Source organism: Brugia malayi, assembly GCF_000002995.4.
Source record: "Brugia malayi strain FR3 genome assembly, contig: Bm_v4_Chr4_scaffold_001, whole genome shotgun sequence".
In the NCBI taxonomy this organism is placed as follows: domain Eukaryota; kingdom Metazoa; phylum Nematoda; class Chromadorea; order Rhabditida; family Onchocercidae; genus Brugia; species Brugia malayi.
The window spans coordinates 6531916-6554100 of NW_025062478.1; the positions used below are offsets into that span (position 1 = coordinate 6531916).

At 31.1% G+C, this 22185-nt stretch overlaps 2 protein-coding genes across 2 annotated transcripts; both read left to right on the forward strand.

Moving 5' to 3' along the window:
- Window positions 1-125: 125 nt before the first annotated feature.
- On the forward strand, window positions 126-5551 carry Bma-twk-12 (Uncharacterized protein; the record flags this gene model as incomplete). Its single annotated transcript, XM_001901793.2, has 14 exons — window positions 126-311; window positions 481-685; window positions 977-1179; window positions 1338-1456; window positions 1540-1680; window positions 1857-1968; window positions 2313-2442; window positions 2728-2928; window positions 3044-3200; window positions 3623-3783; window positions 3871-4111; window positions 4576-4698; window positions 4925-5011; window positions 5506-5551. 14 exons carry the CDS (start codon window positions 126-128, stop codon window positions 5549-5551), a joined length of 2112 nt encoding a protein of 703 aa, XP_001901828.2.
- Window positions 5552-11434: 5883 nt separating this feature from the next.
- On the forward strand, window positions 11435-22011 carry Bm9957 (Uncharacterized protein; the record flags this gene model as incomplete). Its single annotated transcript, XM_043081889.1, has 29 exons — window positions 11435-11527; window positions 11656-11736; window positions 11913-12017; window positions 12929-13078; window positions 13430-13566; window positions 14514-14604; window positions 14754-14851; window positions 15163-15308; window positions 15413-15574; window positions 15925-16085; window positions 16371-16535; window positions 16715-16826; window positions 17271-17324; window positions 17477-17529; window positions 17610-17688; window positions 17992-18149; window positions 18244-18450; window positions 18530-18721; window positions 18799-18879; window positions 19069-19192; window positions 19464-19526; window positions 19720-19913; window positions 20011-20107; window positions 20496-20652; window positions 20802-20871; window positions 21001-21077; window positions 21357-21431; window positions 21723-21864; window positions 21973-22011. 29 exons carry the CDS (start codon window positions 11435-11437, stop codon window positions 22009-22011), a joined length of 3363 nt encoding a protein of 1120 aa, XP_042937823.1.
- Between the last annotated feature and the right edge of the window lie 174 nt (window positions 22012-22185).

Here is a 22185-nt window from a genome sequence, read left to right on the forward strand (position 1 = left end):
TATCAAAGTGTAACATTTAAGGATATTAAAGTACGTCGTAACTGTTATTATTCGAGTAATTCTAACGTTATTCATGAAATGTTAAATTTCAGAACTACGTAAGGGTTTTCAATGGATAATGCGAAATGCGCAAAATATTTCATTTTTTACAACAGGCTTACCGGAATTTCCATTTAAACAATTTGTTACCATTTATTATACTGATCTCATATACACTGATTGGAGCTGCTATTTTCCGTAAGCTCGAATTGGAGCTTGATTTACGTGAAAGAGAATTGTTCCGTAGAAGTTACAACTATGCTTTTAATCAGGTAAGATAATGCTCCTGCCAGTTAAAGTAGTTTCTATTCCTTACAGTTGAAATGGAGAAAGATAAGTTGATGTTGTTTAGTATTTTTGTCAGAAGCATATGTCTCTTCAACTTAGGCTTTATTGAAAAGAAAGTTAAATGAGTAATAAATGAACTGCTTGAATTTACAGATAATAAAACGAATATTAGAACTACGATGTGATGATAATGTGATTAGACGCGACCAATCTTTACAAGTGAGATATGCGGAGGAAGCTGTCAATTGGTTCCTTGATTACACAAATTTGACAGGTATCATCCGTGAGCGGAACGCCACTAGTCCCTGGTCATGGTACGGCTCGATGTTCTATGCCGGACAGCTGTACACCACAATCGGTATACATCCATATCCATCCATTTTGGAGTCTGTTGAGGATACGGAAAGAAGAGGAATGATTAAAACCATCCGTACTGCTTTTACATTTTAATCCTGACATAGAAGAATGATGACGTCAGTTAAGAGTTGTGTAATGAAATCGTTTCCCTTCCGATCCGATCACTTTCTATATTTAGCTTTTCACTCGTCCCATCACTTTTTTACTTATTTTCCTATGAAAAATTTCATTCTTTCCCTTCTTTTATTTTTTCATTTTTTTCTCTACTTGTTTTACTGTCCTTTATTTTTAGGCTATGGCTTACCGGTAGCGAAAACTCTTGCTGGTCAAATAGCCAGCATATTTTATATCATGTTCGGCATCCCAATATTTTTAATTATTCTCAAAGATGTTGGTCGACTACTCTCTAGAAGTTTCCGTAAATTCTACAAACGATCACGGAGTACAGGAAAAAAATTTGTGGGAGGTATGAGGAAAATAAGCATTACCATGAAGGTTAGCTCTTTATTCCTTCTGGTCTTTAAATAGAAGTTATATAAAGTTCTTCATAGTGGGTTGTAGAATTACGTTCCAATATAATTTTATTAACTGTGAAAATTTCGATTCATTTTTTTGCTTTTTAATTGGAATAGAGATTAAGTAATTCTTTTTAGACACTGTATAATCGTACTTATTTACCACCTACAACAGGAAGTGACCATTCATTAACTGTGAAAGAAGTTGATTTAGATCCAGAAATTACCACTGTTATGCAGCAAAGCAGCAGGAAATTGTAAGAATTTTAATTTAGCTTTGTTGAGCTTCAAAGTTTAAAAAGTTGGAAAAAAAATTGGAAACTATTACACCATATTTTAGTGCTCATGAAAATGCATTTTCGATTCCGATCGCTTTAGCAATGCTCATTCTCTGGATCGGTTTTTCAGCAGCTTTATTTTGCTTGTATGAGCCTGAATGGGGATACCTCACCTCAGTCTACTTTTTCTTCGTCTCCATAAGGTACTTGGCATGAATTGTTCGCAATGTAAACTTTTTCATTTGATTTTTAATATTTAAAAAATTTGGGAACTTTTTAAATTTGATCTTTCACTTCATCAATTTTCATTGGTTGGTATCAGTTTACTGAATAGTTTTGCACGGAAGTGAAGTTAAAGATTGATTAAAATACTTTTCAGCACGGTTGGCTTGGGCGATATTGTTCCAGGTAATAAAGATATGATGCTCGGTTACTTTCTACTAATCCTCATTGGACTTGCCTTGCTATCAATGTGCATTAACCTTATTCAAGTTAGTCATCGAAAATTTCTCAAATATTTTGAATTTTTATAAATATTTTAAACAAATTTTTAAAATTCTATCACTTGTTTTAAAAAATATAAGAATCATTTTGCCTGAAAATTTAATTAGTTACAGTTGATTAATAAGTTTCTACCCGTTTTTTGATAAAATTCAGGTATTTCAGCAGTAATGAAATCTCATTAAGAAAAAACTAATCCCATTAAGTGGTTATCACATTTTTCTAACTTTTCTTTCATTTCTATTCCAATTTTCTCTCTCTAGTTAATAAATGAGAATAATATTAATTTGTTTTTACTGCTATTTCATCCCTCTGCCTTACTCCTTACTTTCAGGTAGCTCTAGAAAAAATTCTTGGACAGCTCCTACAGGAGTACATTGATGAAATTGAACGGGTAGCAGCTATTGCGAAGAACGAAGTCGACTATGAATGCAAAATTTCACCTTTTGAAGTTGGAATGGCTAGTAAGAATTTTGCATATAACAGTAGCTATACGAGCAAAAAGCGCCCAGTTATTCTAAACCGCTAATTAATGTTGGAGACAGGTTTAGAGAAGAAGTAATCAATACTCATTTATGATTATCTGTTGGTTTTCGTAGTGTCTGTTGTTGGAAGACACTTGTCAATATCGGGACTTGTCCCAATTTGAAATCTTTTCTTCTTTTGAAATGAGTGCCAAAAACTGTTTAATCTATGCAATCTTATGAAATCTAATACTTAAATGATACATGCGGCATGTTTTATTTCAGGTGGTTTGCTAACAGTTCCTCTGGATAAACAATATAAAGCAATGCGGAGTTTGCCAACCCGATTTAAAGAATGGGTTGCGGAGCGTATCGCAAATAATATGATCGAATCACAACTTGCTGAAATAAATTCTGATATCGAATCCGAATCAGAAATGTCTATACCATTTCAGCACCAATCACAAGAGTATCAGCAGCAACAAGGTGAGTTTTTTCTTCTTTGTAAAGATTGCTGTTTGTCTAGAGAAGTAGCTTAACGGAATAGAATGAAAGCTAAAGAAATGCCCAACACTCAACTATTAATTAACCATAATTTCAGCACAAACATGTAGAAATAGTCCGGGAGAAATGCAGTTTTCAAGACCAACACTTCGAGGTGGTGATTTAATTGATTACCTATGGAAACACATTCCAGCTATTCGCACTGTACAAGCATTGGAAAAAGCAAAATTTTATACCCCAAATGATGATTTTCAGTAAGTTAACATAAACTAGATATCAGTTGCTTGCAATGGTAGTACGAATATTAGTAATCTGATACGCTGATATTGATATTATTTACATTCTTATCAAATGAGCTATAAGAACAGCGATTGAATCTGCACTCATAACAAATCAAATGTTAAGAAGCCTATTTTTATTTCTCTAGTACAAATTTCGGTATATTTTTCCTAACTCATACCAGAATTAGAAATTTTTTACTTACTGTACTTATCGTAAGGAAGTGGATTGAACTGCTGGAAAGAAAGGATATCCGATAACGACTAAGTGAAGAGCAATCTTTCAAAAATGATTATCATGCTTAAAACATTTTTGCTTGTTCATCATTTTTACATGTTCTTTCAGTACGTAATTTGAATTGTGTATATATGTTTGTCATTGACAATTTCTGTTTTAGATCAATGTTGTTCAGTAAATTTGTAAGAAATTCGAAATTGGAACGCTTCATGGATCAAGTTTGTGAACCGATACCTCGTACACATCATGCTACTACACAAACCGATATCATACATTCTTCAAATATTGCTACCTTTGAAGAGGATATGCATTTATCCCCTGGTATCTAAATTTTTACTCACAAGAATTATTGAAAAAAAAATTGTTATGAAAACACTGCCATATGAGAATGTAACCATATTATTGTAGGTTTACGAGATTCATCGTCGACTCGATCAGATATCAGTCGCCAATCTACCAACTCGCTTTTAAATGCTTTTGATATCGAAAGTGTATTGTCTGATGCTTTCGGCGATATTGAATTCAGGGAAGCATGCGCTCTGCTTGCAACCAGTGATGACTCTACTAGTATCTGTGCATCGACTGCTTCTAGTCAAATAGTATCGTCCAAAAAATCATTTGACTTGTCATCAAAATGGAAGCCAAGATGGTAAGTATTGCTTTAACGCTTTTTTATGTCTTTTAACTACAAGGTTGAAATATCTTCGCACTTCGTTATATATTCTGTCTTTTCAATTTGTCTTTATCACAGTCTCCTAGTAATACCAAAAAAAAAAAATAATAAGTTGTGAAGTTTGCAAATTCTTGGTAATTATCTTCATGGATTTTATGTTGAGATTTTGAAAAATAAGAAAGAAAACGCTGAGATACAATGAAAATTCAAAAGTTTTTTGACTGAAAAATTTACTGTATATATTAGAGTTTGAATAATTAAAGTTTCAATATATTCCGATTTAGATTTGAAATACCCTGCTAATAAAAATCTCGCGCTTCCCTTACACCACTTAAAACTTCTATCAGGGATCTTTTTCTTATTTTGTCCGTGCTAATTAGAAACTGAAAAAAAAAAAAAAACTGCAAATACAAATACAATAAAAACTGAAAATTCTGTAGGAAGCAAATATCAAGAAATTTGAAGGCAAAATCTTGCCATGGTACGATATCTTCCCATTCAGGTGAAAGGTCAACGGCAGCCGTATTACCTCTTCTATCAAATATACAACTTTCCCGAATTGGGTACTCCTATATTTGTTTTCTATAAATTTCGATTCATTCATCTTGAAACGAAAAATTTGCAATTCTATTTTCTTGACTTCAAATATGAATTTGCATTTACCTTCCATTTTAATTCTTAAAATGCAAATACAACGAAAATTGCAGTTCACTACCATCATCCTTCCAACGTTCATCGTTACAGTCGATTCCTTCATTGTTTTTACGAAAGCGCGATGATCAATTATAGCGAGCAAATTTTCAAACTTAATGGTGATAACCGACCTTCGATCTTCCAGTTTTTGCCGGAAGCTGCAGTAAATATTGATTTGGAAAGGTTGTAAATAGGAAATTGCAGCAGTGACGCTCTATCAAGAAAGAAATGAATATATGAGGATGCATGCTAGGAAGTAGACTAGGAAAAAGGAAAGAGCAGTGGGAGATTGATAGCAATTAATTATTGGTGTATATTTCATCATAAATAAATGCCTTTGATTTAATAGTTCACATTAAAATGCGAAAGTTTTCGTTTTGATATATATAAAAAGGACTTGGATAAGTGGCCCGTTTGAACTGATAGATATATTTTCACTTTTAAACTGTTTTTATTTTGTTTTGAATTTGATATGGCCCAATTTTTTGGGCCATATCAAATTGGGCATATTCTCATTTTTTTTTTCAAAAAATAAAAAATAAGTGAAGTGGGCGAGGAGAAAGAAAAAAACTAAAAATAAAGAATAAAGGACAAACAATAATATTTTGTAATGCTAGAAAGTAATTTATAGGATTGTAAGGTTCCATTGAGGAAACTAAGCTACGTGGATATTTCAGGTCACGTTGTGCCCTGCAGTATTGTATATTACAACTGACTGGATAAGCAGTACGATAATTGATATACGGAATGAAGTGATTTTCCATTTTTGTTATTAATTGTGAGTCGATTAAATGAATGAACTTTGAGAGTCCAAAATTCATCAATTTGAAACGTATCTGGCCTATTAAGGCCTATTAAATAAAAAGGCGAAAGTAGAATCGGTAGTGCCAGTTGAATACAGTCCCAGTCTTGAATATCTAAAAGTGTGAGTCTTGAAGACATTCAATTGTACAAATTTTGTTATCTAATTGAATTACCGAAATAGTTAAGTAAGGCCATGAGGGAATCGTGAAACATACAATAAAACTGTTTGGTCGTGTCTGATTAAACAGTACGATTCTTAAATTCGATCAAATTACGGACATAAACAGATTTCAAAAATGATATCGACTTCAATAACTGACAATTGCTTTTAATCTAATTGAAAACATTTTACATAGCCTTTTATTCATGCCGCAACTCATTCCAGAAATGAATTCAATTTTATTTTAAATTCAAATAGAAATGTTGAGATTCGTGTTTTTAATCGACACATATTTTTGTCTAGTACTATTTTAATCCTGAATTTAAAAAAAGAAATGAAGTAGCATTAGCACTAAATTATCTTGCAATCTTCTTCTTTACTGATATACATCCTACATAGCATCCTTCAGTTTTTATTTTATCCTTACTGAAAAGTAGCAATGACTAATAATGTCTTAGCAATTTTTTCCTATTTTTGAATTGCATAACCGAAACAATTTTTAAAATTGAAAAAAAGAAAGAACAGTGAAAGGCAAATAGGTTCTCACCTCACTTTATTAATTTCATCTTTTTGCCTTCTAATAGCAAAATATTTTGAAAAAAAAATTTTTTTTTCAAGGATTCCTTTGCTTTCAATTCAGTTAGCTGACAAAACAAGCTTATCCCATTTCATTTTAATTTTACAAAAAAAAAAAAAAAAAAGCAGAGTTTGGAAAAAACAAAAAACAAAAGCTTGCAATATGAATAGCAAAAGGATTCAAGAAAATCTTCTAGAATGAAAATTTAGCGAATTGAAAATACTAATTGCTAAAGTAAAACAATTATTCTGTAACAAGAGATATGAATGAAATAATTTAGTGCTGATAAAGAATTGACAGATAAGACATTAAAATTTCTATTTGTCTTTTAATCTGTGATATTTACTTTGCATTTTGCACTTATCTTCGGTCTTCATCGCATGGCAGTTTTTTTTGTTTTGTTGCATTATTTTCAGTCAATTTTATTGAAATTTGGAATGAATTCTATTTGAAAACTACTTGAAATTGATTTCGACTCCTTGCACTTCTCATTTCTTTCATTGCATAGATTAATTTTTCCAATTAGTTTCCGGATTATAATTTACTTTTTGAAGTTTCCTTATTTGTTAGGCATTTCGAACATTTATTTACTACTTGCTTTGACCCTTCAACATCTAAACAATATTTGACTTCTTCTATAAAGCTTAAATGACATAATTAGAAAGCATTTCTTATTCCTTTCACTATTGTTTCTCTTTTGTGTGTTGCAGATTAGACGATCGCTAGCAGTAATCAATTCTTATGTTTTAATAAGTTTAAATAATAATAGGAACATAACTTCAGGACTGAGAAGGAAGAGAAATGTTTTTCTCCTTAATTTATTTACATTCTTTCTGCAAGCTAAATAAAATTTTTTTTAAGAAAGATTTTCTCTGCTTTGATAGCATTTGGAACTACCAATGATAGACCAAATAATCTGAATGTTTTCCCACATAACTTAAAATAAATGAACAAAAATGAAATGAACTCTTAGACAATCCATTGCCCTCCCTATCACCTTTTCAAAAATGATGTTGTGACTTATTCAATGACGAGATTCCTGCTTTTAAAAGCACATTCAGTAAACATAATTTATTTTACGACAAATTTTAGAATAAAATAGTCAATATCCAAATAGGCAACAATGCAATGAAGCAAATTTATGTGAACTTTTCCTGATTTTAAAGTACTCCTAAATTATCATTTATTTTTCTAATCATTTTATCACTCATTCATAAATGTTATCACTATAAGTTAAGTCTATTATTAGTTTGGTCCAATTTTAGTATAATTAGCTCACAAAGTTAACCGATGAAATCGACTATTTCATGATCAACTTGTCGTTTTCAACATTTGGAAGAACAAATTGCTTGAGGAATAATGGCATGAGAAAAACATTTCCATTAACCATGAAGATGAAACATTCAGTACAGCTTCTTTCTAAAAGACATAAAATCTATTCTATCTAAAACATTTGTTATATTCTTCGAATCTCGTAATAATGATGAAAATGTTGATAGTAGCATAAAAGTTGATATACATAATAGTTAAGCTTTAACATTAATAAAATATTGGTTAGGGACGGGAAAGATAAATATGAAAATTCGTGCTGACTACTTCACAGTGTTAAATGAAAAAATGGTGTGAAAGGAGAAGATAATAATGATTACAGAGGTCAGCTGATCGCTGATTGGAATTTGTCGGAACTGAAATGTAATGCTGTTTGCATGATATTGGACAATTTTCAAAATAAAAAATAAAAAACCTTTTGTGAATTTGCATTATTTGATCTTTGTCCTTTGAATTGCACAAACAATATGTCTTCATTCGAACCATTTTACTTTTTTACTTCAAATAAAACTGTTTTGCTCCATCGATTTGTATTTGTCCTATCGGTTTGCACCAGTCCCATCACCATCGCCCATGGTGACAACTGGATGACACCTCGTCCGGAATCAACATGCATTCATTATTCATTCATTTATTCTTCATACTGATCAATCGATTAGCTTCACTTCTTCCACGACTATTTAGAGTTAGTCCTATCCAATGACCACCACCTGTTTTGTTCAAGTACAAAAATATCGATCCACCGATCGATGACAGATGAGTCAATGCCTTATCGTGACATTCAGTTAATTTTGTTTTGTACAGCAGTATGTCAGGATATTCATCCGACTGTCTTCGTTCATTTCTTTATCTCTATTCCTGTCATCATCTTTACCTTTACTTCCACCTCTACTTCTACCTTTGTCTCAGTATAACGAAATTTTGGCATCACAGAGCTGAGAGAAAAATTTAATCCTTTGAAAATAAACTTTCAAAAGTATTGTTCTACAAGTGAAAGTGATGAATCAATAAATGTTTCTTGAAATTAATTTAACTTTGCAATTATCCGAATATGAGATACCCAATTACTGGAAGGAAACTGATCTTCAGGGAGAAAAGAATCTTCAAATTCATTGTTTGCTCTAATAATTCAATTCAATAACCAATTCACAATAATGTTCACTCAATTTAATGTAATTGTGTCATTGTCTGTGTCATCCACTACTACTAGTATCGATTACCGTTATGAATTGATGTGGTTTAAAGCATTAAGATTTGTCTCTTCTGCAAAGCATGGTGAATTTTTTTCTATCGATAAAGAATAGTAAACTTTTCAAGCCAACAAACATTAGCTGCAGGCTGTGAGCTTAATAGTTCACCTATTCCTTTCCTCCTAGAAAAGCACCACAACTATTTTTATGCTGTTGTCACATTTGCTTCAAAAAAGTTATCAGTTATTAAATATTAGTCAAGTTCACACAAATTCTATTGTTTGATGATCTATGATCATCTGTCCCAGTAATATTTGCATTATTTATTATCAAGCAGAACAATTGATTTACCGTTTTTTCCGGTTTTGTCATAGATAATAATGGCGATGTTAGCAGAAATATGTACTATTATTGATGATTCAACTCAATTAGCATCATTCAATAAAGTGCATTTCATGATGCTTCTATTAATTGTATGAGTGTTTGCGTTTCTTTTGGTTCATTGAGCACATGCGCAAAAGCATCCTTTTTTTCCAGATTTATTAGCTTTCTGATTCTAAAGAATTAAGTTCCCAATGTACAGTTTGTAAAATATGAAGAAAACTGACATGATGGTGATACTTGATATTCATTATCAACATATTTAATAATTTTATTCGACTAACTTTTTATCCGTTTCTCTTCTTTTTCATATTTCCATATTATGATAAGGAATTAAATACATGATGATATTCGTTATCAGTAATATTTGGTTATAAAAACCTATAAAATTTCAGGTTTATTCTCTTCCTTCTCATCCATCTTTTCTTTGTTATGAAAATACATTGATTAAAAATTAAAATGAAAACGACCACTACTTTTCGAACGTTTAGACAGCTAACCGCAATAAGCAACGGACATACAATTTAACATCGTTATTCTTTCAGTAACATGCTTCATCTGTCAAGTACAGTTTTACTGAATATCGAAAGTCAGTCATTTCTTGAAATGATGTTGCAATGCTGTGATCACAAAGTATGTCCCATAAATTAGTGACCAGCTTTCTGGTAATACCCTTTGTTTTGTATTCTTTATATAGTTAAAAATTGATGGTTCGAACTTCAACCTTTACTAATCAATATTAAGAGTTTTCCAACTTGTTTAAAATTCAATATGAGTGCATTTCTCCACACTTCCACAAATAAAGAATGAGTCAGTTCTTTGCTATCATCACTTATCGAAATCAAGTTTTCTGATGGATTTTGCCAAAAAGCATTTTAAGAGAAAATTTGATATTTATTCTCGAGTTTACTGATTTGTGGCTCTACTAAGCGAAGAGTAGACAAAACTAACTGCTCATTTATGCCTAATATATTTCATAACCTGTGAGTTTTATATATGTGAAATTATGAATGGAGACAAATGCTGTATCGTCTTCAACTATTGTTGTATCCAAAATTTATATCTTTCCATGTTAACTTCATTGAGAACAAATGGTTTTCATTCTTTTTCTTTCCTTTGTTTTTGTGTCTTTTTTGATTCAATTTTCTCCCATAAATCCACTTTCTCCCATAAATTTTGCATGAAATTTTGGAGAAGTACTTTTCGGAATATGCTTTCTCGGCTGATTCGATTGCTCTTTATTTAAGATTCTTTGCTTCCCTCTATGCAAGTTCAAATTTAGCTTTATTCTCCAGTTTAATTATGAATGTTCGATTGCTAATTGCATCTATTCATCCTATAATTGAATGCTTAACTCAGTTTAAATTTCCATTAATCTTTGCATTAATCAAGTTGCAAGCTAAAAAAATTGTCAATGAAACTATTGAGAAAGAAATTTTAATTTGGAACAATAATTATGTGAAAATAACAAGATAGACTTATTTAGTGTTCGTATTTTAAGCCACGCAATTATTTCATCTGAAGAGTAAATTAAGAGGAGGCGGACAAGGAAGATATGAGGATTGAATGAGTGATTGCGCCGACTCAAATTAAGCAAATCTTGCAATTGATATGCTTTTTACGATAACCATAGGCAGACAGATATGATCAATTATTTAAATTTTTTAACAAGTTTTCTCAAAATAAAATGTTTGCGGAGAGGAAGTAAAATTGTTTGCATTGAAAGCGAATAAAAATAAGATTGAATAATTTAAAAACAAAATCAAATAAAACTTAAACTTTACGCTTCACACATCTGCGCGATAACCATCAACCAACTTTACTGTAATGCATTTATGCCTTTATATAGAAAACTTTAATATCTTTAAGCTTAGCTAAAAAAGAAAATTTAATCATAATAATTTTTCTTTAAAGTTAATGATTTGGAATGTTTCTTCTGAGTGTTTTAGAAAAAATATTTTATGGCTTAACATTATGCTTGTCATTTATGTTTAACTCGCTAAGGTAAAGGCTATTGCCTATGTTATAAGCGTTGTAAGACATTTGCATATGTCAATTCTACTTTCAAATTATTTTTTCAGGTTGTGAAATTAAGAAAAAGAAGATCAAATTAGTAGTGCAAATGAATATATGAATAAAGAGGAGATTTGCTGAAGAGACAGGATATGTCGATCCATCGACTACCAAGCATAAAAAATCCTCAGGAATTAATCGATGATTACTTTACCACTGGTGAACAAGTTTACAAGTTCGACAGTGTAAGTTTATTCTTCAGTTTTTCAAATACCAACTTCCCAATCATATGTGCCAATTATTTAGTTTTGTTTGATTTAATTTAATCTGATCTAAAGCTAATCTCATTTTTGTTTTTGCTTTTTTCTGTCAGATTATCGATCAGTTCGAGGGACGTTTTGTGCATTTATCATTGAGTCACAATGGTTTACTGTTATTCTGGAAACAATATAAGGTTTTTTTTTTTTTTTTTTTTTCATTTGTTTGCTCATATTTTGTAAGGATGGAAGAGAAAAGAAGTGAAGAGGGAAAAATGAGAGAAGAAAATACAGAAGGGAATAAGTGGAATTTGTATAATATTTTGTTCGATGTAAGTATACATTTACATATTACTTCTGTCTTGCAATCCAGGCTAATGAAGTGGTCGGCTCGGAATTCTGTTATATCGATGATATCATTGATGTATTTTCTGGCTGTTGTGCGGAACATTCAAGACGACAAGGGATCCATCAAAAAGTGCATACAATATTAATCTTATCTGTTTCGAATATAATTAGAATTATTCAGCAGCATAAAGTATAAGACAAAATTTTAGTACATTAGGAAAACTTTTTCTGCATTCTTCAGTAATTTGCATTTTAGAACATCGGACAGATGAGGATAAGATAGTGAAAAGCTTCTTCAATCTTATAAATACATCCATTAAAACGTCATTTTGCACTAACTCAGTAATAAACTGTTTTCCGAAAATATACTTTTTAGAGTTATGGGAGGAAAGAAATTCAAAAATTGCAATTACTTCAATTTAACTCCAACTAAATTCAAAAATTGCAATTACTTCAACCATGTGTCGAAACTGTTTAGTACTCAATACTAATATCATTAAGAATTTTATCCCTTCAGCCAAAAAAGCTAAATTTGCCAGCACAGATTGTATCTTCAACACCTCATTCCTTGATTACTTACTATTAATGCTTCTATTAACTTATATTAATTAAAAATGCCAAAACGAAATGTCAAAGCTTTTATACCATTTGAAGCATTCAGCTATATCATGATTAATGTACAGGAATTACTAAAATATGCGTTCTTTCGCCATGTGTCGAATTAAATAATTCTATTTTTCTACAAATTCCAAAGATCTTACACCACATATTATAGAAAAGCGGCATGATTGCTTATTAACTTATACCATTTTCAATTTCTTTTATTATAAAAAATGCAAAATAACCCAATAGGTCAATTTAATACTTGTGAATTTAATACTGCTTACTCCATCATAATCAAAGTATAGATGTAATAAGTAAACAATTCCCATGACTCCCATGACTTTAAACAACTGGAAAAGAGAATAGAGAAAGTTATAATCCTGAACTTTTGATTTGACACCGACCGTTCTACTTTAATTTTACAGACGGATTTTACAGTTAGATGGTTACATTAAAAAAACGCTTGGTGGTACTTTTGTCGCAGAGAAATGTATGCTGTCAACTCATTTTCTAACCGTAATGTATGGTGCCGATGCTGTGTCTCCGAATGCGCTAATTTTTCTCATCGATTCTGAACATAATGTCGTTGTAAAGCCACTATCAATATTTAATTTAAAAGGAGCCTAATTTTTTTTTTTAATTATCCAAGATATACATGTCGTAGTATGATATTTTAATAAGAGTGCGGAAATGTTGTTTATCTTTTCCTTCCAGTAATCGGTTGATTTTGGGTTAGTTTTGTTTATGAATTATTCGGTATTTTGATCTGTTGTTACATCAAATCAGAAATTAAGCCTAAAATCCTACTACTTTTCGAAAATAGAAGGTTGAGTAAATCATAGGGTGATAACAATGCATTAATTTTTCATCCTGGCTTATTTATCAGTAATTTGATATTATTGCTTAATCGAAAAAAAAAAAAAGAGAAATAATTTTTAGCGTTGGCTTAATGAAATTCGTCGGTTATCAGTGAAAGCATTGAAAGAGTTATCACTTCAAGGTTGCTTTTATTACTGGCAGCGACTGTTCACCAAAATCAGATATTCCACAAACACCGACCAAGTTTCAATCAATGCGTTTGTTTTTATTTATCCTCATATCTTATAAATTTTTAATCACTCGGTTTTTTGATAACAAGGTATTTTTCAGCATAAGTTAATTCGTTGATAATTCCGAAGAAATAGTTTTAAAAAACGAGCAGTTTATTCATGAATAATCAGAAGAGCTTATTGCATACTGTTTTAAAAATTAGTTATAGAATCATAACTAACAAAGAAACGATAAACTTTTTTGAATTTGGCAACAGTTTTACGTATTATTTACAGAATTTCTAAGATAAAATTTTCTACTATAGGAAGAAATGAATGAATATTTTAAACTTTCCTTTTGAAATCAGAAAATAATGTGCAAATAATGTAGACGATATCATTTCACGTGGTATACGTAACGGTCGGCTGTCATCCATTCGATTGCAACACAAAACTTTGAAGTCTATTTAAAAAGGAAAATGAAGGGTAAAGTGGGTACCGCATTTTCTCTTTTCCATCCTTCTGAAGTTGATGAATGCAGATATTCCGTTTGAAAAAAAGAAAAAAAAAAATATGAAGGCGATTTTCTAAATTTCATTGCGCCAATAAAATGAACTGAAAAGTAGTTAAAATCATAAATTGTCGATCTGTTATGTCAGCAGGTGAATATAACTTAAAGTTACACCTGGAAGTCCTATTTATTGTAATGGACGAAATACTTTAATGTAAAATGATATTCTGTATAGCACGAGTCCGATTTATGTATATTTGTAGGACTGTAGCCTAAGTATTATATTTTACATCTATCTCGACCTGAATTAATTCAGATTAATTGACAGCAAGACTGATTTTCAAAAATTTCTGCTGCATTTTACATTTGTTCGGTATTGTGAGGTTTTTCTTGAGTTACATTTCGAGAAATCATTTAAGGTTCTATTACTAATGATGAATTATAGATATATTAGAAATAAAATATAACTGAAATAAGTTTGCAGTATATTGGATGCCGTTCTATTCACAAAAAATAAAGAAGATCGAAAAGACATTGAAAGGTCTTTGAAAACGCTTCCCGCTTTTCATAGTAAGGTTGTGCCTATTTTTGTTCTTGTCGAAAGTTTGGATATCAGTTGAATTATCAGTTCATTGCATATTAGTTTGCTGCGTAGGGAAAGAAAAGTGGTTAAAGAGGATAATTAGAAATTTTCTATGTTTGTAACTGCAAGGAACAAATTTAGGAAGCGATTTCAGTGAATGAAATAACAAATGATTTCATCTTCTCCTGCTATTGTTGTATTTGTGGACGAACTGACGTGGATTACATATTTCACAAAAAGTAAGCTTACTAAGTTACTGTTTATCAAACTTACGTTGCGAAATACATAGGCATGATCAGTTTGTTCTAGTCAAAATTTTCTTTATAACTTGGTAGGAAAAGTGAAGGATAACACGGACTAGCAAGCCATTTAATGCTTGAAGAGTAAAATTTGAACTTTTTATTTCAGAATCTAAGTTGGTCTCAAACAAAAAGACAGTAGAAAAGAAAGAAAAGTGTTAGAGAAAATTTGGGAAGTCTTTATCTTTCCAGGTTTTTCCTGAATAAGGTGAGCGATAATTAGTGGCAGTTTTTCGAAACTATAATTTCAGATTTGCGGGAAAAGAAAAGGTTGATGCAGAACATTTTGCAAAATATCTCAAGGAAGAACATTACGATCCAAGGCTCAATGAATTGCTTTATCCCTCTCCCACTTCACAAATTGCTCAATGTTTAATTAACGAAATGAATGGGAGTGGTATAGGCATTTGCATCCTTTTTTCACTTTCTAACTTTATTGTTTTTTTGAATTGTTGAATTTAAATCCCTCTTGTATCTCTTTACTGATTCTCCTAAATATAGAGGAACAAGTGAAGCAACTGACGAAAGAATCATTCCTGAGATTTCTGCTAAGTGAGTACAACATCGGTATGCACCGGGACCATCTGATGCTAAAAGAAGAAAACATGCATAAGCCACTTTCGCATTATTTCATCAACAGTTCACATAATACATATTTGAGAGGTAACATTCACTGTAATATCGAACTAACCACAAGAATAAAGCAGTAGTAAAGTTCTCTTTCTCTATTAATAAAGAGAAAGAATGAGGCTGATTTGCTAATATGCGATGCTTTTTTTAGATAAGAAAATCACTTTGTATTGTTTTCGATGGCTCTATATTGTGGAGTTTTCAAAAATTTTTGAGAATTTACCCAAGAATATAATTTTTTAAATAAAAAATTTATTTTGCCTCTCAGTTTAATAGATTATCACTATTTAATAAGTAACCAGCACTGAATCAATACAATAAAAAATTAAACTTTATTACTTAATAATAGATAGAAGTAATTTTTTAAAAGAGAATTTACATAGGTTACCAAGTGAATTCCAAAAGTTCTGTGGAAATGTATCGTTATGTGTTACTGTCTGGATGTCGTTCTATTGAACTTGACTGTTGGGATGGATCAGGTGGTGAACCAATTATCACACACGGGCCTTCGCAGCTCACCAGAGTTACTCCTGTATTATTTAAGGTTTACTCTTCACCTGTTAATTAATTTTAAAATTAAGACATTCCTACACCTCCATAAGACATGAACCAAGTAAATAGCAGTATTTTCCATTAAAAAAATTATCAGTGGAAGAGATAAAGGTGCATGCGAATCGTTCTCTCAGAATGACTTTTGAATGGGCGGTTATTTTGATTTCATCTACTCTAGACAGTTTTGCAAACTTTCTAATTAATAAAGCCAATCTAAATTAATGAATGTAATCTTTGCTCTCCTTTGGTATAACTTAATTCAGAGGACGAATTTCAGGATGTTATTATGGCAATTGCGGAAACAGCTTTTGTCGTTTCTGAATTTCCTGTTATTTTATCATTGGAGAATCATTGTTCCATGAAGCAACAAAAGAAAATAGCATTGTATTGCCGAGAAATTTTCGGAAATTTTTTACTTACCGAACCGTTAAGCAATTATCCGGTGAGGCCTTTAGCATTCCTTCTCTAAAATTTATTGAGAATGCAGAAATTTTAGTAGATTGATCCTTCTAGAGGATTTTTTAGCATATTAGTTAACATATTATAAAATTTTATGTGTGAATTAAACTGGACAAAATTAGATAATTTTATTGAACTGCTAAATTTGTTAAAGTTATTTAGATCAAACAGGGTGTGAGTCTGCCGTCTCCAAACGCGCTCAGGAAAAAAATTTTGATTAAAAATAAGAAAATCAGTAATGGAGAAACAGAGGATTTTTTTAACAAATCAATTAGTAAGTTAAAATCTACTCATAAAATGTTCAATTATTAAAATTGGACATTTAAAGAATTCTTAGAGCGATAGTTTTTTTAAAGTACCGCTTTCTTCATCCACTTATGTTATTAATACTCGTATAATGATATCACTTAAGTATTGCTGAAAATGCTGTTAATTTAATCATACTGAAATTGAATTAAGTGAAATTTTAAAATCATTCCATGATGCTGCTTAAGTTTAAGTTAAAAATAATTTTATAACAAGTTTTTCCATTGGTTTTTAAATCTTTTTCCGTTAGTGTCTTCTTTAAGTGATCAGATAACTTCAGAAGCGGTAATTATTTTAATTCAACAGTTAATGACAAAGGTTTGCTTCTAGTGATATCAATTTCTCTGTTTACTACTCTGTATACTATAAATAAACCGTATTTGAACGCTATGCTTTCCAAAGATTGTTTCAGCGTCACAAAGTGTCATGGAAAGTGATCCCAGTGAAAGTGAAAGTAGTGAAAAAGGTGGATTCAAATTTACCGGGAGCATTTTTTATTTTTTTGATATTTTTACATAGTTCTCGAGTAGACTTGAAGTGAAGTTTAAATTAAATTCAAATTGGATTTATAATCTAACTTGGTTACTCTATTCAAGTTGCATTATTTTTCACATTTAGATGATATTTTGCACCAAAATGAGGCGAATATACAGGAGAACTCACAAAACTCAGTTAGTTATTATTATTATTTCCAGGATTAAAAATTTTGTTTTTAAATTTCAAATCACTCATAATCTCCAAGGAACTGCAGGTTATTGCTCGCGAACTATCAGACCTTGTGAATTATATGCGTGCCATGGGCAAGTTCACGTCATTTACAGAATGCGAAAGCAAGTTTTCCGTTTTTCTCAGTGTATAGTTGTGAAATAATTCATAATTGATAATTCCAACAATCTTTTCTTCTTTTCCATGCTCTTCTTTCAGTTACTTCTCAATTTTTTAGTAAATTTGATACGATTATGCATTAGTTTGAAAATCAATACTTATACTAAAGTAGACGAATAGTTCAAAAATTCTAATTTGGAAATCGAATTTCAGAAGGCTCTATGCACTTAAGTTACTATGTTTTCTGATGAAAAGAAACCGCACTTATTATCACTTTCAATTTTAGTTTTCATGTGATAAGATTGCAGGCAAACAGATGAGTTATGGAATATTTTCGATGAACGAATCTCGTGCTTATGAACTGGTAAAAGAGAATCCAATCGAATTTGTAAATCATAACAAAAAGCAAATTACCCGTGTTTATCCAAAAGGCAAACGTGTTGATTCCAGCAATTTTTGGCCTATTGTAAGCTTCCGTCATAACGCCTTTGAATTAATTTATTGAATGTTTTTAATCATTGTGAAACATTTTTGTAAAAAAGGCAGATTTTCTTTTCTAGAAATTTTGGAATTGTGGTTGTCAAATGACGGCAATAAATATGCAAACACCTGATATACCTTTTCAAATGAATGTTGCATTTTTCGAACAAAATGGCCATTCCGGATACGTCCCCAAACCAAGTCTAATGCGTAAAGCCGATGCAAAATTTAATCCATTCGAAACGCATACGATGGATCTTGTTGTACCCGCCTGTCTTTCTGTTACCGTTAGTTTTCTTTTTAGCTTTGATTTATTCTTAAGCTTCGAGAATTTTTGATTTCCTGATCAATGCCAGCTGTTTGTAGGTGATTTCTGCTCAGATGTTATCATTTGCATGCGAGAGGCGTCCTTCAACATATGCAGAAGTGAATTTTTACGGACATTTTAACGATTTGTCACGATTTTCTAAACGAAAATATCGCACAAGAATTGTCATGGATAACGGGATTAACCCCGTTTATATGGACTTTTGTGAGGAAAGTTTTAAATTTGAGAAGGTAAGCTACCAAACTACCAAGAGTTTACGTTTTGTAATTATACAAGTTCGGGAGGAAAATAAGTTTGTATTTTACAGATAATATTTCCGGAAATGGCGTCAATTCGTTTGGCCGTATACGAAGATAGTGGTCGCCTTATTGGACATTGCTTCTTGCATGCAAGATTACTCTTACTTCTTTCCTAAAATATCTGACAAATTACTGCTCTATTTAACTACCAGAATTTTTCGGCCACTTTACTTGCTGTTTTGAGTAATCATAAACGACATTTTCCTCAATGTTATAGCACTCCATTTAGTTTATCTACGGTTTTTAGAATCAGTCTATTTATCACACAACAGTTTCAGGTCCGCTCAATTCAGCCAGGATTTCGGCATATTCCACTTCGAAATGCTCATAGCCACCCACTGGGTCCTGTATCACTATTTGTTTTATTGCTTGTTCATGATTATATCGACGACGGAAGCCTTAGTACGTTTATTCATTTGATTTTTTTTTTGAGAGTTGTTCATATTTTCTTCAGCCATGCTTCCTTAATTTGGTCTTATTATTAGTTGCTTAATGACAAGGTAACTGATCATTCCCGGAAATAAAAGATTTATTCAGTGTTACATTGAAATTACACTCAACTTTCACTCGAGATTTCTTCCACAATCTAAATATAAAGGTTTAATGTTTCTACAACTTCAACTTAAGTGTAATCATTTATTCGAAGAAATTAGCGATACCTTTACCGTTGCAGATCTGGTAAATACACTACAGAATCCAATCGAGGCTATGAAGAAAATAATGGAAAGTGAAGAAGGTATGTAATTATTGTCGATAGTGCCTAAATTCATGCATATTGAATTCTTGAAACCAATTGCTTTTATTTGAACATGCGAAACACCAAAGATGATTAAAATAGTTGACATCTAATAATGACTGGTTCATCTTGAAATAGTCAAAAATGAATGTTGAAAATCTGATCAAAATATCACGCATTCTTCAATTTTTAGCAGCTTCTGCAGCATTGATAAATCCCATAGATACTATGAAACAGCGTGAGAAAATGCTTGTGGCGTTAGAGGAAAGTGAACCAAAATCGCTATCTACAGAATCAACAATTTGGGATGTGCTGGAAGAGGGGAAGGAATACAGTAGTGTGGATCACGGGCAAAATCTGGGAAATAGTGCTGCCTTATTATTAAAAGTAAGTATTTTATGAAACTGATGAAATCACTGCCGTATTCTATTCTACAGTGTTTTCTTGTTTTGTATTAAAGGATTTTTCATAAGCAATTTCTTAGATGAGATCCACAAGTGCAGAGAGTGAATTGGCAAAGGAAGGGAGTATATGTGAGGATGGAATGAAATCATTTAATTTCGATAAATGGAACGTGTCCGGTACGCACAGTAAACATATATTCAATTATTTCGTTTTTAGAGAAAAAAAAAAAAATTGTAAGTTTTTGTTTTCCACGACAATGAATTAATTAAAATGATTCGTTAAATAACTGGTGCTATGGGATTCATGCAAGAGACTAATACTTGGCATACAGAAGACGTTGTGTGTGGAATGTGCAGATAATTGATGGTTTCCTCAAGTTTTCATCTCTTTGGGAACATGCCAGACATATCTATTCACTATAGTTGCATAGTTAGTAGCTAAGTTAAGCCCCAAACTTGTCTTATTTTTTATTAACTTTCTAGTGGAACTAAACCTAAAATGTTATCCGTACCAAATTTAATATCGTCTTATTGTACTTAATTTCTGTAATTTGTTAAATTGTAGAAAAACTGAAAGAGCGTTTTTATTTGGATGATATGGAAATCAGATTTTTAAGCGAAGATGAATTAGCCAGCAGTCGAAAAGTCGTAAAGTTGGAAAAGAATTTCAAGAAGAAATATGAAACTATCCTAAATCTACTTGATGGCTCCTCTAAGCAAAAGTATCTTTGCGTTAATAAAGAATAATCTGGAAGAGAGGGATGAAAAAATGATTTCAATTTCATCATTTTATAAATCATTTTTCGAAATTTGAAAATTAGAAATTATAAAGTAATTTATCTCTCACATTTATGAAGTAAAATCATTTTAGACCAATATCCTCTGCTATGAGAAATGTTCATGAGGATACTTTTGTTATTTATGCTAAGTATGAAAAGGAGGTTAGTCGTTTTTGAAATAACATATTTTTTGAATTAAATTAAATAAAAAACAGAGGATTTTGAAGGAACGGTCATAATTATCTGTTGTATCTTGCAATTTGAATTACTTAAGACATAAATTGTGTTCAGAGAACAGAACTTATTATATCACTGGCTGAACAGAACAGGAAGAAACTCATTAAACGACTTGATATGGCGTACAAATAGTATGTCCATTTAATAATAAAACAATAAATGAAATAATGAATGAACTGTAGCTTAATATCGCTTTAAGAATCGTATTAAAATTTTTAATCAAAAAAAAATCTTTCATTGTTTAAGGTACTATGATTTATATTTTTTAGAAGAGGGGTCGAAAAGGTATGAATTTATGGGTCGTTGAGCGATTCACTGGTAAAGTAAAACTTTTTTAAAAAAGATTATCGAGAAATGAATTCTTTGAATGATTCAAGATGATTTTATGATTTTAATTACTTTTGTTTCAGTGAGTCGAAACAACTGACCAGATTAAATCATCAAAAGCGCTACGCCGAACAATGGAGTGCAACACGAACGGAGGGGTATGTCACCAATGTAAACAATAGTTACCTTTAAATGAGTTACATCATTTCTCTTTCATACCTTTACAGATATTTTTTAATTATACTGTGTTTATTATTGTTTGTTTCGTCAGTAAATGTAAATTTTGCTTGAATAGCTGCATTAACATAATTTTACTCGGATATATTGCACCGGTAAAATGATATAACTCTAACTCTCATAAAATTTTAAAATATTACCTTAATTTATTTGAATTTCCAAAATATCTTATGCTCTAATAGTTTGCTTTATTTTGAGGAAATGATTTTCAGGACAGAAGAATTGCGAGGAAAATATGTGAAACTTGGCGTAGAAGAGCAAAGAAGGTTAAATAAATCAAAAGAAAAAAGACTGAAGGAAATTGACGAAAATTTCGAGTTGCTAAAACATGAAATTGAAATACGAATGGAGCAGGTAGTATGTTATTTGAATGTGTGAAATGCATTTGAATTGTCGAAATATGAATGCAACAGAGTGTTTTATATTTAAATCAAATTTGCGTAGATATTTTCATAATTTCAGAGATTGAGAAAAGCCATCTCTGTGCTTCATGGCCCGTAATTATGGACTGATGTTTCTATCGCATATGATTTGCACATTGATATTTATTGTTATTTTTAATTGTTATTTACATAAATCAATTTACCAGAAACTTTTCTATTTCACATTAACCTATGTCATTGGGGAGGAATAGGGAGAATAATAATAATAATATATATATGAGCTGGTTTCTTG